Consider the following 19,240-nt stretch of genomic DNA (forward strand, 5'->3'; position numbering starts at 1 on the left):
TACAATAAATTGAAATTTAGTACCGTAAAATGGGGTAACTTTGACCACTTTTTTTCAAATTGTTGCCATTTTTCTACTAGATAAGTTGAACTTAAATTGAAACGTGCAAAATACAGGTCTATACTAGGCTACTCTAGCTTTACTCACCATAAATTGCTGGCTCCTGCCTCTCATAGTTTTGATGTAGCCTAATTTCAAAAAAAGTGATGGTCTTTGTTACCCCAGCTCTTGGGGTTTCTTTGACCGGGTGGTAAAATCAATTTTATTTTTTGGTAAAATAACTCCAGCCTCCAGGTTGTGGTGCATTGTAGTAGAACTCTTCTAGTTACATAGCTATGCAAAAGACAAATTTTAGGAAAGTGTCATACCTAGTTTGCAAATGGGGGGCGCCGCCCCCCAATGGGCAAAATGTGACCACCTAATGGCAGCTGTGATGGGGTAACATTGACCGGTTTGGAAATTAAGTTAATTTAGTTAAAATTACCATTTATATATAAGAGTAATAAGACTCTGTAGAGTCTGAAACATAAAGAAAAAACATTAATAGTCCTAGGTGTATCAAACATAAAATATGTTATATAGGTATCTATGGTAATTTTAACTTAATTTCCAAGCCAGTCAATGTTACCCTGTCATCATGTCATGGCTGCCAATGGGCTAGTCTGGAAAAGTCCTATTTTTGTCTGAAATATCGCGGCTCAAATATCATATAATTTCAGTAGGTATGAAATCTCGCGGCTCAAATGTCATAAATTTTTGTTTGATTAAAAAATCGCGGTTTGCACTTCGCAAACATACCGGTCAAAGTAACCCTGGCCCATTTTATGGTAGTCGGTATATAAACCTCCAAATCATCATAATCCACATAAATGAATGTATAACGATCTTGTGATGTAAGTGTAACTAATTGCACCCAATATGATTCATCTCATATTTCATAAACTATATTGCTTAGGCGCGATTTATAGCAGCAGATTGCGTATCTTACTGAACGCATATCATTTCACTCGGAACGTTTCTCCGGGGAGAAACGTTTCAAAAATATTATAGAAGATTATTAGCACAGTGAAGCACACTGTAAAAAGATTAACAAACGTAAAAATCGAGGTCTACGTATTGCACCTACTGAACAAATGCTAAAAATCCAATGCAAACTTTTAGCTGTAACTATGTTATTCTCACCGATCTCCAGATGAGCACCCAGCATCTCTATTTGGCAGTACGGATTAAAATAATTCTACCAATTTAATTTTAATACATTTATTTAGAAGAAATTGAAGCTTCACATTTGTGCATTTGCTGTCCAACTCAAATTATGGTGAAATTTTTACTGTTTGTTTTAAATTTACACCTTCTGCTGATATCGCATCAAATCCTACTCTGAAATGAAAACATGTTTTGTGGCCTTACCTAGCAACGTCTTAAAGCCAGACTAAACAAATATAATGCATCACAAAGCATCCACGCACACTTTTCTGAGAAATACCATATGTGGCACTGCACATTGTATGGTAATTTTGCACGGGAGCTCTGCCGTAGCCCAAAAATTTGACACTTTAGACCAAATGTCCATGATGCCTAGTAGTTGGGTTATGCAGGAACGTCTTAAATCAGCTCAAGAGCCAATGCCAACCCTCTACATGCAATAGAAATAGTCATCCTAACACCTATGCAGCCATTCTTACTTGCCTCATCTCAGTTCACCAGCTTGAAACAAGCAATGCCTCAGCCCACAAGCTGATACTCCAAATGGATTAGGCCCAATAGCTCCTACACCAGTGATTTAAGCCCATACCATCACTTCTTACAAATGCCGTAAGCCACAGGGTCCGCAGACCGCACCAGACTGCTGAAAATGGGAACGGCCCCGCGCCGGACTGTCGCATCACCTTACCCACTTTGCAGGCGTAAAGTAGAAAGGAAGATTGTGGCACAGTCCCACCCCTGCAAACCTCATAGAATACAAGCGTTGTGAGGCAGTAGCTCGGAACCTAAAACTAAAGAAGCAACGTCAGAGCTGGATTCAATATGTGGGAAAAGTCTCCTCATCCACTACCACCAAGGAGACCTGGAGAAAAATTCATAGTATTCAGGGTAGGCCAATAAGTTACACTTCTTATCCCTTATTTGGGGTTGCTCATGATGATGACCTTTCCAAAGCCACATTATTTTCTGACCACTTTTTACCAGTTATTCCTGGTATGCCTCCTCCTGCAGCAGCAATCACAGAGGTGGTGAAACGCATATCCAAGCTAAAACACTATGACTGTGTTCCTTTCACAGCTGGTGAATTCACTCAAGCACTTAAAATGCTTAAGAACACTGCTCCTGGCCATGACTTAATTATGAACATTTTCTTTTCAAAGGCAACACTACGATGCAAACAAGAGCTTTTTTCCCTATTGAACACCAGCTGGACCTCTGGATGTGTTCCTGATGCATGGAAGCATGGGATTGTTGTGCCTATTCCAAAACCAGGTAAACCCCCGGNTGGCTGTTGAATCCAGCGCACACTGTGCTGGGGGCTGAGCTGTTTGCAATATACAAGGCCATGCAGCTTGCTACAACCAATGTATTGCTGCAAAACAAGCCCATTCTGATACTGACTGATTTGCAAGCAGCACTGCAGCTTTTGTCTTCTCCAGCGGATGGCTCCTATTGCTCAATTGTCACTCAAATCCAAAAACTTATGCAGGCCAAGGGGCTCGATAAAGTGTCGATGTGCTGGGTTCATGGACATAGCAACATCCATGGTAATGAGGTGGCTGACAGAATGACAAATCTTGCACACTCAAATGATTGTTCTGCAAGATCCAGTTTGTGTTTTGGAGAGCAACTCTGCTTGTTGAAGTAAAAATTTTTGGAATATTGGGCACTTTGGTGGTCAGGGGAGGTGCAGTCTTTGGGGAAAGGAACCTTCAGGCTGAGCTTGGGAGGAATGGTAACTTATGTGGATTATGGACCACTACCTTGCTCGGTTGAATGTGCTGTGGCCCGTCTGCATCTCGGTCGTGCTGGTGTAAGGGCTCACTTGGCCCATTTCAATCAAACCAACTCCAGTATCTGCCCTGAGTGTAATGTGGAAGACACAATTAGTCACTTCATCTTGACAAGTGACACAATTAGTCACTTTCGCTCAGCTCTGGATAATCTTTTGATTCCCTGGAATCTCATCTCAGCTCTTGGTGGAGGAGATATCCCTCAAAAAAGAAGAACTGCAGTAATTTGTCGCCTTAGACAGTACCTGTTGGGATGCAACATGGTTAACAAACTTTGAAAAATTTCCAGTGTCTAATTATTTTGTACTTCCTTCCATACAACATCCACCGGCTGGTGAGAGGCCTTAGAGATCTACTTTGAAATATTAGAGTGGCAATATAGTACAAGGAAACCCAATTGTGCTCAGGCTAGGAGGTGTGATCTGTTCATACCCAAAGTCTTGAAAGCAATTAAAAGAAAAATTTGCAGGCGTAAGCCCAGCCCTGGCGTTCACCAGCATCTTCTTCCTCCACACTTACCCTTACAGGGCTGACACCACCCTTGCCTAATGTGCAGTCTACAACAATTGAGCGTAAGAGGAGACTGGTAGATTGAAGTTGTGTGGGTCTTTGAGAGTGATGTTTGTTTTGGTTGACGTGTTGGTATCCCCTGTATTTAAAGTAATATTTGGGATTTTGGACCTTGAAAATTAAAGATTGCGATTGCTGGTATTATATAATGTGCTGCAGTAGGATTTTTATTGAATCAAAATATTCTGGCCCATAGCATGGTATGTACCAACTTGGAAGTTTACAGGGGTGAGGGCCATCATATAGGTTTATGGCATGTGTGCATTCAGTGTCGGTCTGTGTCAGGGGTGGACCACAGGAGTGAGTTCTGGAGGGATTTTTCACATCTCAGTGCTTCCATTTCATGGAAGACACTTGGTGGGGACTGGGGAGCAATGTAGTGGTGTGGCTTGTGTACCACTATTCAGCTTGCTGCACCATGCATTCTTTCCAGTTTCCACTCACCCATGTCCTCTCTTTCAAGACTCATGAATGTAAATCACTCTCAGATAGATCTTTTGAGTCAGTGCATGTATTTGTGCCAGCCTTAAGCTTATCCCGCTGTGCCATGGTTGATGGATTTGATGCAAGTTTACCGGACCTTTGAGCTTTGATGCTGCTACGTGCCTTGCCTGATCCTGCTGCTTGCTGATTGCCTGCCTGGTTTTGCCCCTTTATGGGTGAGTAGTGGCAGTTGCCTGAACCTGGTTTTAATGCTCCCACTCTTTTATATATTCACCCATTCGTATTACATTTTATAATTGTGTCATGTGTGCCAATGTATTTACTGTGTTATATTTTATTATGTTACATACTTCATACTTGTATATCTGTCGCTTGCTCTCCTGTTCTGCACTAAAGCCAATTCCCGCATTTTGTTCACTTGTAGGGCATCAAGAGTTGAGTCTAGAAAAACCTGGGAATTAAACTGAATCCAAGGGCACCCTTCACCATGACTCCAGTGCAGCAAGTGAAATTGGATTGCTCCTTGTGGCGGGCTGTTGACAAGCATTGAGAGAACGGTGATTCATTTGAGTAACCTGCCTCAACCTTAGTGGAGCGCACAGAGAAGTTACTTGCTGGCCCACTGGGTGGACACTTTAGCCAGCCGTAGGAGTGCTTTCCATTTATATGGTACCCCAGTGCACCCCCAAGCGGGATTTCTCAATGTAACTAATTAATGGTTACATTGTCCCGGATTATTGTGCCAGTGCAAATATGTTTTTATTGTGATGTTCTAGTAAAAACAATCAATTTTAGATGGTAATTGGGAATTGATTTTATTGCCTGATCATGCGTTTGCCATTTGTATCTTGTGTGATGTCAGCCCATGTGGGTGACCTTGGTTAACCAGTTCTTTTGTTTTAGTGATTAGGACTTGCGATTTGCTAGTTGCAACAAGGACTGAGGGCCTGGTGATTTCACGAGATTTCTGCTGTGTTTTACAGTGCAAGCTCCACCTGCTAGTGTGCCTTGCTGCTTCCATACCATCATAACACTACTAACCCCATTACTAACGGTTGGCTAACTACCATGGTGATTGGTGGCCAAGTAAACATCACAATGATGCTCCTAATAAGGCTATGATTGTCAAGGATATGAAAATCTCTCTTAATCTGGTGAAATTTTCAGTTGCATTTACACATAAATTTCATAAACCAATTTCATCTGGTCTGCAACATTTTGATTTAAAGAAGGTTGGCCAATCTTTTTTTGCATGTGACAGACAGTGAGATAATTACATATGATTGATGTTTATTGAAGATATTTTTTTATAAAATGGAACAAGATGGTGCAAATTATTATCAAGTTATTATACTTGGCGCTGGAGTTGCTGGTCTGAGTGCAGCCAATTCATTGCTACAAAGTCAGATCACAAATTTTATCATTTTGGAGGCTCGCAACAGAATTGGTGGCAGAGTTGTTGCCATTGATGTTGGTAAGTTATTTTTTGCCCACCAATTCTGAACTCAACAGGTGTACAGAGAAGTTTTTATTTACTAATGTTCAGTTGAATATCTATCATGCTGTTGTGTGGGTATAGATGTCTGTAGCATAATCAGAACTTCCCTTCAATACTTAATTGTTTTAATTTTGTTTAAAATTTTCTTATAAAGCAATAATCACTAGCAAGTTAAGGAGTTATTTGAATCCATATGAGGATTTCTCCAAGATTTTATATACATGAAATAAACCTCTAACATTTGCTTATTTTGTGCTAGTTTAGATCATTTTATAACTTGATTTTAATCATTCATATCATTCCTTATTATTATTATTTTTCAACTTTCTCAGAGGGCTGTCACTTAGAGCTTGGAGCCAGCTGGATCCATGGAGTTCTTGGGAATCCAATCTATGAGCTTGCGTCTGCAAATGGATTAGTTCCTATAGTTCAAAATTGCCAGGCACACACTGTGCTAGCTGCTTGTGAAGATGGATCAAAACTTCCATTTCCCATTCTGCAAGTAAGCTTTTTGAATGTTTATTTTCTTCAAAATAATACTGTTGTGATTCTTATTATTAAAGGTATATAAATAACTAGTAAATACTCAATTTTTCTCAAACTTTAGTGAGTGACATGAAGTCCAATGTATTAATATTCATTGAAATTCTGTGTTAAATTACTTGTTGATGAAACACTTCAGTGGCAGCTTCATCACAATGCTCTCCTATAAGGCTGGCAGTTCATTACTCCCTGTGTGAAACAGTTTAGTTCATCCCAGTTGTGGATCATGAAATTCAAGATGAAGAATTAGTCTGTTAGAAATTATATTTCTGATCTTATGTTTGTTTATGTTGAGATCTTATGTTTGTTTTGTTGATCTCTCTTTTGTTTTGAATGGAAAAAAATGTGCATTCAAGTATTTTATGCGATTGTCAATATTTTCTGGTAATAATCTTTATCTCTTCAGTAATATTCATTAAAACTTACTGTAATTCCTTTGTTGGAGTCATTTGTTGCATTTGCTTTTTGATTAAAGTCTTTCATGGTTCTAATTACTAGCCTCTCCATCAGTTGTTTATGTTTCAACATATGTTGTTTGCAAGATTGTGAGCGAAATAGCTTCCTTTATTATATAAAACTTTACACTTTAATTCAAAACCATTCTTGTTTCCAGGAGATGTACGATGTTTACAGCGTGTTTCTGAAGCGGTGTGAGGAGTACTTCTTATGTCAGTACCTGCCTCCTGACGGCGTGAAGAGTGTTGGGGAGCATCTGCTACTCGAGCGTCAGTTGTACCTTGACTCCCTGCCTCCAGAGCAACGACATGAGCGTGGACTCGTTTTCGATTATTTGATGCGCCGTGAGACGTGCATAACCGGCGTGAACAACCTCAATGACTTGGACTTGATGGAGATAGGCAGCTACACTGAACTGCCTGGAGGCAACATAAGTCTTCCTACTGGCTACACAAGTATCCTTAAACCTCTCACTGTAAATATTCCTGCTGAAAAAATATTGAAAGAGCATTCTGTTAGTGTGGTAAGATGGAGCTTGCCTGGTGACTGTGGTAGATTGACGAACTTGGGAGCTGATGAAGAAATAGCTACTGATTCAAGCACTACTTCAAATCCTAAAGTCAAAATCTCGTGCGAAAATGGAAAGGAGTTCTTGTGCGATACTGTGATATGTACTTTTCCTTTAGGTGTCTTGAAAAATTCCGCTGCCACTCTGTTTCAGCCACCTCTTCCAGACTCTATTTCGAATGCCTTAACAAAACTCTCTTTTGGAACCGTTGACAAGATTTTTTTGGAATATGATAGACCATTTTTAAGTCCTGGGCTGCAGGAGTTAATTCTCTTATGGGAGCCGTGTGATGAGACTAGTGAAATGACCGACAGATGGTACCGAAAAATTTATTCATTCACCAAAGTCACAGAAACTCTCCTACTAGCTTGGATCTCTGGTGACGAAGCAAAGTACATGGAAACACTACCGTTTGATACGGTCCTGGAGAAATGTACCGAGATTCTCAGACAATTCCTCGGTGATCCTTGTGTGCCGAGAGCCAAGAGATGCATATGGTGAGTTTTATCTCTATACTATGCACACTTTGAATAAAAATATTTAGCAATATTTTATTAAACCTATTTCCATCAACGTTATAGTTGCGAGCTTGTTAAATTTTACTGGCCTTTGTCCAATAGCTGCAAGCTCCATGAGCTCTTTTTTTTCTTTATGAGTATAACTTTTTCATTTAAACTAGGACGTCTGTGATTTCACTGCTTAACATTTGATTAACAAATTCACTGCATAGTTAGATTAAGAATAATTTCGGTTACATGAAGATTTGCGTTTTAGCATTCTAACTTGGCTTATTAAAACTTTTTTTTTTTGCTATTGAATAGCACAGCTAATTAGAACTAACACTTATGCCATGTATCCTTGAATGTGAATGACAATGAAACGATCCATCTATTGGTGGATTATACAATTAAGTGTTTGATGTAGCATTCAACAATAAAGTTTCTGATGTAGCATCAAACAATTAAGTGTCTGAAGTAGCGTCAAACAATAAAGTATTTGATGTAGCATTAAACAATAAAGTGTCTGATGTAGCATTAAACAATAAAGTGTTTGCTTATGTTCAGACTTGAAATGCCTATCACCATATCGAACCCGGTGGAAGCCGAGTAGCTATTTCAAACTATCGTCAGTCATGAAAAGATCCGGTCAAATGACACAATTTCAGATCTTCTGTGAACAAGGCACGAAAAGTTCAAGATTCGGCGACAGGCCACATATGCCTATTCTTTAGCGCCGACATCACTATGTTATGTTATGTTATGGTCGTACACGTATGTTATGTTATGTATCAGCACGAGCTGGTGGTCGCAGACGTACACCCGGGGCTCGTACACGGCCATTGGTGTGGGCGGCTCCCAGCGCGACATCGTCACCCTAGCCTCCCCCGTCTGGGCCGGACCGCAGCGTGGTCCGGTTAGTGTCTGGTTGATGTGTTTTATATCGGTGCTTATGTGGATTGTTTGCATATTTCTTAATGGGTTTGTTAATTTTTATTTATTAAATGTAATCAGTACGAGCTCGTGACCATATTTTACATAGCAATGCATAAACAGATAGAAATAGGATCTAAATGGTGGATGGCAATTTAAGGTCTTTAGAAGTCTCAGTTGTGTTTCACTAGAATCAACAGGCCTGAAAGGAAATGGGTCACCAAAAATTTTTCACGTGAATCATTATATAGTTGAATCAACAACTATTCGTGGATATAATAGTTTTGGATGGAATAATAAAGAGCACTAAATCTGGTTCACCTCCTTTTCCTTAATTTTTATTCTACACCTAATTTCAAGTGTACCTTGAAATATATTCGTATTCCTTGTATGATGAGGGTTCATGTTTAGTCAATATCGACGCGATTTGATTACATTCATTCTTTAGGCTACTTTTTTAAAAGAGTGTTTGCAGAATGAAAAGCCAACATTTTTCACCTGCTAGCTATAATTCTGTCTAGTTTACATGTTCAATCATATTACTGGCCCATGCCAAGGGATGAGACGTGTGTCGTGACCTCCGCCAGTATAAGTCGAATTTGTTTATAACTCAATCTAATTATAAAAATAAAGTACAATTGAATTAATTGTATCTAAGTTTTTTTACGTGGGTTTTATTGCTATTAATTAAGCCTGCGCTGCTGCTGGCGGGCGAGCACTGCCACCCCAGCTTCTACTCGACCGTGCACGGCGCCTACCTCAGCGGCAGAGACGCTGCTCAGCTCCTCTGCAAACTGCCTGACTTCAGCCCTGCACGAGGTAACTTCAACCCTATACACTAGATAATGTCAACCCTCTACACCAGATAACTTCAACCCTATACACTAGATAATGTCAACCCTCTACACTAGATAACTTCAACCCTATACACTAGATAATGTCAACCCTCTACACTAGATAACTTTAGCCCTCTACACTAGATAATGTCAACCATCAACATCGCTGCTCGAGGTAACTTACTCTGCAGAAGGTTTATTTGAACGTCAACTTCCCCGCACCAAGTAACTGCAACCCAATTGGACATGCTCTTTAGGTTCTAATTTTTTAGTAGAAACTCTGCGTATGCTAAATTGTCCAGGTTGACACATTTGTTCTTTCTCCGTTTCTTTAACCCTTTCCTTTCAGCATGCAATTACAAGCTTTATATCTGTCTCTTATACACATCTAGATGTGTATAAGAGACAGTCATTATATAGTTTTGTGACCGGTGCTGATGGTAGGTAACAACTATTCGTGGATATAATAGTTTTGGATGGAATAATAAAGAGCACTAAATCTGATTCACCTCCTTTTCCTTAATTTTTATTCTACACCTAATTTAAAGTGTACCTTGAAATATATTCGTATTCCTTGTATGATGAGGTTTCATGTTTAGTCAATATCGACGCGATTTGATTACATTCATTCTTTAGGCTACTTTTTTAAAAGAGTGTTTGCAGAATGAAAAGCCAACATTTTTTATCTGCTAGCTATAATTCTGTCTAGTTTACATGTTCAATCATATTTCTGGCCCATGCCAAGGGATGAGACGTGTGTCGTGACCTCCACCAGTATAAGTCGAATTTGTTTGTAACTCAATCTAATTATAAAAATAAAGTACAATTGAATTAATTGTATCTAAGTTTTTTTACATGGGTTTTATTGCTATTAATTAAGCCTGCGCTGCTGCTGGCGGGCGAGCACTGCCACCCCAGCTTCTACTCGACCGTGCACGGCGCCTACCTCAGCGGCAGAGACGCTGCTCAGCTCCTCTGCAAACTGCCTGACTTCAGCCCTGCACGAGGTAACTTCAACCCTATACACTAGATAATGTCAACCCTCTACACCAGATAACTTCAACCCTATACACTAGATAATGTCAACCCTCTACACTAGATAACTTTAGCCCTCTACACTAGATAATGTCAACCATCAACATCGCTGCTCGAGGTAACTTACTCTGCAGAAGGTTTATTTGAACGTCAACTTCCCCGCACCAAGTAACTGCAACCCAATTGGACATGCTCTTTAGGTTCTAATTTTTTAGTAGAAACTCTGCGTATGCTAAATTGTCCAGGTTGACACATTTGTTCTTTCTCCGTTTCTTTAACCCTTTCCTTTCAGCATGCAATTACAAGCTTTATATTCTACTTCTATAGACACAACTGCTATAAAGTGAAAATAAANTATTTATTAAATGTAATCAGTACGAGCTCGTGACCATATTTTACATAGCAATGCATAAACAGATAGAAATAGGATCTAAATGGTGGATGGCAATTTAAGGTCTTTAGAAGTCTCAGTTGTGTTTAACTAGAATCAACAAGCCCGAAAGGAAATGGGTCACCAAAAATTTTTCACGTGAATCATTATATAGTTGAATCAACAACTATTCGTGGATATAATAGTTTTGGATGGAATAATAAAGAGCACTAAATCTGGTTCACCTCCTTTTCCTTAATTTTTATTCTACACCTAATTTCAAGTGTACCTTGAAATATATTCGTATTCCTTGTATGATGAGGGTTCATGTTTAGTCAATATCGATGCGATTTGATTACATTCATTCTTTAGGCTACTTTTTTAAAAGAGTGTTTGCAGAATGAAAAGCCAACATTTTTCACCTGCTAGCTATAATTCTGTCTAGTTTACATGTTCAATCATATTACTGGCCCATGCCAAGTGATGAGACGTGTGTCGTGACCTCCGCCAGTATAAGTCGAATTTGTTTATAACTCAATCTAATTGTAAAAATAAAGTACATTTGAATTAATTGTATCTAAGTTTTTTTACGTGGGTTTTATTGCTATTAATTAAGCCTGCGCTGCTGCTGGCGGGCGAGCACTGCCACCCCAGCTTCTACTCGACCGTGCACGGCGCCTACCTCAGCGGCAGAGACGCTGCTCAGCTCCTCTGCAAACTGCCTGACTTCAGCCCTGCACGAGGTAACTTCAACCCTATACACTAGATAATGTCAACCCTCTACACCAGATAACTTCAACCCTATACACTAGATAATGTCAACCCTCTACACTAGATAACTTCAACCCTATACACTAGATAATGTCAACCCTCTACACTAGATAACTTTAGCCCTCTACACTAGATAATGTCAACCATCAACATCGCTGCTCGAGGTAACTTACTCTGCAGAAGGTTTATTTGAACGTCAACTTCCCCGCACCAAGTAACTGCAACCCAATTGGACATGCTCTTTAGGTTCTAATTTTTTAGTAGAAACTCTGCGTATGCTAAATTGTCCAGGTTGACACATTTGTTCTTTCTCCGTTTCTTTAACCCTTTCCTTTCAGCATGCAATTACAAGCTTTATATTCTACTTCTATAGACACAACTGCTATAAAGTGAAAATAAAATACTTAAAAAACTTTAAAAAACACGTTTTTATTGTGGATTAAAAAGTAGAAAATAAATTATGGCTCGCCCCAAAAACGTGTGTCGGGCAGATTTATGATTAAAGCGAAAAGCACACAACACACGAATTTTGGAAATTTGATGGTGAACGTACAGCCCGACCTACGTTTTTTGGGGCGAGCCATAATTCATTTTCTGCTTTTTAATCCACAAGAAAAACGTGTTTTTTAAAGTTTTTTTAAGTATTTTATTTTCTCCTTTTAGTCCGTTTTAATCCTAATTATATAGTTTGTATTCTACTTTATCTAATGACTTGATTAAGTATGACTTGATGTACGTATCGATGATACGCAGCGTCAGCGCCTGCTCGTCTATAACGTCAGCGCCCGCATGTCATACTATATATATACTACATATTTATATAGTTTACTCAACTAAGCTAATTTAGGTCTCTAATTGCTAGTTTTTATGATTGTATCTGAAATTGTTAGGCGAAAATAGCCTGCATGCAGAATTTCTGATCTCTAGAGCAATCAGAAGTGGGCAAATTTTCGTTGTCAATGTTAACAACAAACAAATCCACAAACAAACAAACGCGAAGCTAAGCTAAGAAAAACGTGTTAATTAAGAAAAACGTGTTAAAAATAGGTAGCTTCAGTAATTTTTTGTGACGACTGAGACAATATGTTGATGTGCTGCAAGTAAGATGGTTTCTCCTTCGCAGACACGCACCCAGACGACTCACGGCAGGAGGTGTCTGAGGCCCCCAGAGGAGGTAGCGCCTCACAAGCCTCACCAGGCACCGAACCCACGCCCCATGGCGACCACGGGGACAATCAAATAACTCTCACCGTCGAGGGCACTGCTGATTTGTCCTCCTGGATTCACGGCATCAGTCTTCATTAAAGTCAATTTCTATGCAGTCGGTGTCTGGCAGATAGTGCTGAACTACATACTAGTCGACATTCCAGTCAAACTCACGTGAATAATTTATTTAAGAAATTATTTTCCTCTGATCTTTTATAGCTTCAATGTAAATGCAACAATTTTTTGGGCAAGCGTTGGCGTCCCTATGCATGGAAGCAAACATGACTGCTTCCAACAACCTTCCACTATTGTGATCAAGTGCAGTCAGAACCTGTTGCTCGCAGAGGGCGTAACCGGTAATTTAGTATAAATAACTTGGGCAGCGTTTTTTTATCTCTAAAAAACTTAGTTATTCGGTTAAGATACCAATTTTTATTTAGATAATTATCATCTCATAACTTGCGTTCAGCTTTGCAAAATCGTTCCATAAGAGCTTCTGAAGCAGCTTTTAAAAGAGAAGAAGCTTAAATCTCAAAATGAAAATACTTATTACTAATAACAAGCTTCAAAATTAGCATATATTTTTCTGACCACGAACATTTATATAAAATAATAGCTAATTAGAACAGCAAACACGTTCAAGGTGGAGTTCCTTTGTCTGCACGAATTGACGATCTATACTCAGTGTTCATTAATTATCTTATTATTTGGACAAATGAACGCTCTCTATTTACCCATCCGCCTTTTCTGCTTTATTTTATGATCTTGAGTATAAATTTGTTGCATTTCCCTATCATACTTCCATTGGCTCTTACATTTTAAATGTAAACAAATCTTTATGTGCTAGATTCTTACCGCACGTTTGCGTTCGTAGCTCCACTCCATTGCCAGTCAATTAGTCGCAGTCCGTTTATGATATAATTTTTTTTGTTTTGTTTTAATTTCATGAAATAGTTTTGTTTTAATTTCATGAAACAGTTTTGTTTTAATTTCATGGAATAGTTTTGTTCTTTCTTAAACAGAGTTTTGCTTCTCGGTAGAATATAAAATTATTTTATTTCAGTGACAAGGTCTTAATTGTATGCGTTATTTTAGTCTGTTGAATGAATTGTCCAACAAATATCATCTATATTTCGTTACTGATGACTAAGAGATTGTTTTACGAGACTTTAATCTTCAATTCTTGGTGCCTAGTCAATGGTAAGCACCAATAATTATAGTATACTGGAAACATTATCGTTCATTACAATTTGCCGTTCAATTTAGCAACGGTGTACAACGTTTAACATTTTCACGATAAGCTCTGCAATGTTTCATGATTCCTTGAGGTTTTTAAATCATTCAATGTCTCAGCTTTCTATTTTTTTATCGTTTGCCTGTTAGCATAAATAGTTGTTTTCGTCGTTAGTTTGTCATGGTAACGTCATTCTGCTGCCTAGACAGTTCATAATAATGATGAGCTCATTCATATTTCCATGCTCTCATTACCAAATTTTACAAAAAGAAGTCCGGGAGTAGCTACTGACCTACTGTATGTGCTTGAAGGTACAACCTTTTTTTTGTTTTTACTGGGTCCAAGTGTTGCTGCATTGCAATAGAAAATATGTTTGTGTTAGCTACCTGTAACATGCTTGAAGGTAAAACATGTTTGTTTCTTACTTGGATCGAGCTGTTGACTACTTTTTGATAGTACAATTTGTTAGCATTAGCTACTCGAAGCAAGAGTGATAAGATCTTGGCTGGCAAAGTTTATCCTCCGCGGGAATCGAATGAAGCACGTTTGTAAGAAAGAAACGTGTGTCATTACCATTGCATTGTATCAACGTTTCATTCGGATATTTTGCAATGACAATTCCCATCTTTTCCTCCACTTTAGGGGGGAGTGGCGGAGAGTTTGCAAGATCACCGAAATTGGTACACTGAGTTGCAGGTTTGAGAACTGCTGCTATCTGGAAATTTTGTCCACATTAAGAATCGGCGAAAGGCTTGACATTACCTGATCTTCAGTGCTGAAACCCCATGTATTGTTTTATTAGTATATATGTTTTTTTGCTTTAAGTTTTAGTCGTCATCTTGTAATACGGTGTTTGTGCAAGGGTACCTATATTACTTTTCTAGTCAGTAAACCAAAAGTTTGTGAATATGCTCAAGTTTTTCCAATAACCAATTCAAGGCATTTTTAGCGCGATTTTTGGGTCGGAAAAAAATCGGTTTTCCGATGCCGACCGCCAAAAATGGATTTCAGATTCGTAATCTACACCCCAAAAAACATATAATTCAAAAAAAAAACACCCTTTTTTTTGGATGTAGTTAATCTGCAATAATACCGTATATTTTAGTGGAGCTTTTACCCGTACGGGAAGCAGACATACTTATTAACCCTCGACATCTATTCTGCAAATCAATATGGCTATGGAAAGATCGGGTTCCAAAGGCCGGATCCCTTGTGAATCAAGTCTCGAAAAGTTCAAGAATCGGCAACAGGCCATGGGCCTATTTCTTTAACGCCGACACTTCTATTCTATATGAACACCTGACCTTATGCTCCCATCATTGATATTGTCTCAAAATGTGCCTCGTGTAATTTTTCCATGGTTCAGTGGATGCTTTTCTTGCCCTTGAATATTGTTTGGCAATATTCGTAATGTTTTTCGTAATGCAAATACTTATCTTCTATGCATGTTTAATTTACGTCATTATTTGGCGCTGACACGGAAACTGTATTTTGAGAGGCCTCCCTCAAAAAATATAAGTGAATAAATTCTGTTCATTATCATATGTTGTTTTATGTGAAATGAATTTTGTGCGAAAGGAATGAATGATTAAATTTGCGTTCTCACTATTTTACTAGTTCTAAAATTAAAATATATAAATGTAATCAACGCATCATGAAGTCCCGCGGTTTACCAAAGTGTCGCCGACAATTGTTTGAGGCGTGCACCGTGTGCTCCGTAAATGCGCTTTAGACAAACATTCTGAATTTCTGCCTAGCCGACGTGAGATATTTACCCGTCATTTTCTCTGATTTGGCAACTGGCAAGTTGTAAGTCTAGTCTATACTCTATTGATGTCTCTGAGACTCTGTTCTGAAAAAAAAAGAATGTGAATTTTTGTGAATACCATAAGTTATGTGGGTATTCACATTTCACTGGGTAAATAAAAAATAATTCATAGTGGCAACTGGCAAACCACATATTACTATTTAGAATCAGTCTAGTTATTAATTTTCTCATTTACTCAAGAGACAAGATTTGAATCAATGTCTTATGTAGGCTATAATAATGATGACATCCACAATACTTTACTGGCCTACTTAGATGACTCTAAATTTAACTCTAGGCTAAAGCTAAGACTAGGAAGAGTATAAAAAACTCAGCTTTGCCACTATGATTTAGGTATGATGTAATTTGTAATGAGTAAAATAAAATGCAATTAATAATCATTTACCTTGCTCTTTTTCATTAGCCGATATCATGACATCTGTGCGAAATAGATTAGCGACTTATTTTAATTAATCAATTCAAATTCTCACATTACATAGAAATTTGAGTAAAAAAAGGTCCATATGTACTGTTCATAGCAAGGCAATGTTTATTTGGGTAACTTGGCAGATTAATCTGTGAACGACTGTTGGCAAGAGAAAGAAAGGCTCAGAGAAAAATCAAGTTGTGCTCAGACTGGGAGGTGTGATCTCATCATACCCGAAGTCTTGAAATCAATTAAAAAAACAAGTCACATTGGATTGAGACCATCACCCAACCTGAGCGACATTGGAGCCTTCAGCCTTGGAGTTGGAGGCCTGCCCTGGCCCCTGGCATGGTTGTGCAGTGCCCTGATGGCTGATGCTTCATGATTGGTGATGACTGAGGCCCTCATTATCAAGAGCTAGTCTCCACTCTGCACAGTCTCCAGCAATCAACCTCCAAACTGCATGGTTTCTCTAGATGCTGCAATTATTTTCAGAGCAATTTTAAATTTTTAAGCTTAGATTTCAAACTGTATCCAGTCTTGAGTCAGTGAGGAATATCATCTGAATATGTCACATAAAGTACAGTTGCAACTTCAAGGTGGTCTTGACATTGACATTTGATTGACTGGGCTGAAGGCTGATAGGACTAAGTGGCAGCTGCATTTTAACGCTGGCAAATGTAAAGTAATCCACCTTGGCAAGAATTATGAACAGCAAGATTACAGTATGAGAAGACATGGTTGCAAGTTGCAATGACAGATTGATGATGTAAAAGTTGACAATGGAAAAAGATTTAGGAGAGAATGTTGACTATGAGTTGAAATTTTCTGAGCATATTGAAGCTCAAGTTAATAAAGCCAATCAACGACTTGGACTGATCAGACTCTCTTTCAAGTGCATAGATGCAGAAGCAATGAAGCAGTTGTTTGTCGCTGTTGAGCCTGTTGTGGGTGACGGTGGATCCAAACCTAGAGTTTGGAAACAAAGTGTAGTCAAGAAAACTAGAAAAGGAGAAAAATTTTGTTGAGAGTGTTCAAAGGCATGCAACAAGGATAATTCCTTAAAAAGAAGAAAGATTAAAAATTATTTAGCTTTCAAGCCTCCATTGTCGATGTCTGCGTGGTGACTTCATTGAATTGAAGTATACTCAAGGTTTATTATAGGTTCCAGAAAGATTACTAGAATTTGAAACAAGAACCAACACCAGGGGCCATGGCTAAAAACTAAAAAACTGCTTTGTAACACATCCATGCAATAACATTTCTTCCTGCTTTGAGTAACTGATATGTGGAACAGCCTCCCTGACAGCATCGTTGTTGCTCTGAGTATGAATGCCTTCAAGAACAGACTAGATGCAGCTATGCAGGAGCAAATGTTCAATCTTGAAATGCCTAGCACCTTACAAGTTACAACCAGGCAATAAGTCCAGCAGCTATCTCAATCAATTGTCAGTTATGGAAAGATCAGGTTCCAAAGGCTGGATCCCTTGTGAATCAAGTCACAAAAAGTACAAAAATTGGCAACAGGCCATGGGCCTATTACTTCAGTGCCGACACTTCTATTCTATTCTAACAACCAAATTCTAACTATAACTAGGGTAAACGCGGTATATTCCGACACATTAAAGACGTAGCAAAAAATGAATGGCTATAAAAAAATCATCATATGTGCAACTCAAGTTCTGTTTGCTTTACGTCACTCTCAAAACACCGCACTACGAGCCAGCAACAATGAAACGTCACAAAGTGTTGCCATATTTATTTAAAAGCCTTTAGAATGCAAACCTACCAAATCCATATATTCTGACACTGTGTGTGACTAAATTCGGCATTTTGTGAGACTAATTCCAGCCGCGCTTCAAACTCTACTGATTCCTAATTCCGACCCTCTTGTGTTTGAATTCCGATTGCTGTGTGAGCTGTATTGGAATATGACACAGCTTGGAATTAGAACACTATTGAATATTGAACACTACTTATTTCTTAACTTAATCATCTATTAATTTATTTACCACTTAAAATCCGCAAATACAAGTATATATATATACTTGAAGGATTCCTAATATATTCACAGACTTATTTTAAAGTCTCAAACCATAATATTCTTTCTACACAGTTTATCACTATTTGGTAGAGCAAGGTTAACTATCAACTTTGACATGTTTTTTGATGTTCTCACTGGGTGACTTGCACTGTCTCTCTTTGGATCTCAACATTTTCCCGCCAGATGGCCCAGCCCTAGTGTTTTGGCAATAGTATGGTGCGCAATAGTATGACGTCACTATTTCAACCATCAATGACTGCATGGAACTAAGACAAAGCTTAATATAAAGGAAAAAGTTGAGAAGTGTCAGAGTTGCCCACGATGTCGGAATATACCTTGTTTACCCAAATAACTTAACTCTGGCACTCATTTTTGCCCTGTCATGAATAATATTAAACAAAATATGCATCATGAACTTGTCATTGGTCAAAAAATCAATATTTCTATCCTTAGATACATTTTTAATGACAGTAAAACACATGTTATTCGATAGAATCTGGAGTTCTTGAGAGAGTAGTAGATTAGGAAATGCTCATTGACTACATTGACATGAGCTGGTGTAAAGTACAGTTGCTGGTGATAACTTTATCTTTCCATTAAGCCAAGTGGATTCCACCCACTCAGATTTAAACTGCAATTTTAGGAAGAAATCTCCCTAGTAAAATTTTTTTAACCCTTGTGGATGGCAAAATCTTGATATCTCCCAATGACTTGCCTTAGCAGAATCTTGCACACTGCATTTTCCAGAAGTCTGCAGTTGCTCTGGGATGGGGTTCACAATTTCTCTTGTCCCCACCATAAATTTTATTTGTGATGGATTGGAATTTTGAGCAGAGTTTACTAAAGAAGGGGTAGAAGTAATTTGTTAGAAATCTTCATTTCATTTCTGGATGATAGTGTCATCACTGTCATGGTGATTGGTGGCCATGTAAACATCACAAAATGGCTGATGCTCCTAAAAAGGCCATGATTGTCAAGGATATGAAAATCTCTCTTAATCTG

The 19,240-nt window shown here is 38.5% G+C and overlaps 1 protein-coding gene across 1 annotated transcript; it reads left to right on the forward strand.

The window, feature by feature from the left end:
* Positions 1-3,617: 3,617 nt before the first annotated feature.
* LOC108668472 (spermine oxidase) lies at positions 3,618-13,198 on the forward strand. The gene is made up of 6 exons (XM_047882081.1): positions 3,618-5,487; positions 5,844-6,013; positions 6,668-7,575; positions 8,371-8,491; positions 9,201-9,321; positions 12,758-13,198. Exons 1-6 carry the CDS (start codon positions 5,328-5,330, stop codon positions 12,823-12,825), a joined length of 1,548 nt encoding a protein of 515 aa, XP_047738037.1. The 5' UTR covers positions 3,618-5,327; the 3' UTR covers positions 12,826-13,198.
* The last annotated feature ends 6,042 nt before the right edge of the window (positions 13,199-19,240 follow it).

The sequence above is a fragment of the Hyalella azteca genome, unplaced genomic scaffold, assembly GCF_000764305.2.
Source record: "Hyalella azteca isolate HAZT.00-mixed unplaced genomic scaffold, Hazt_2.0.2 contig9609, whole genome shotgun sequence".
Taxonomy (NCBI): Eukaryota; Metazoa; Arthropoda; class Malacostraca; order Amphipoda; family Hyalellidae; genus Hyalella; species Hyalella azteca.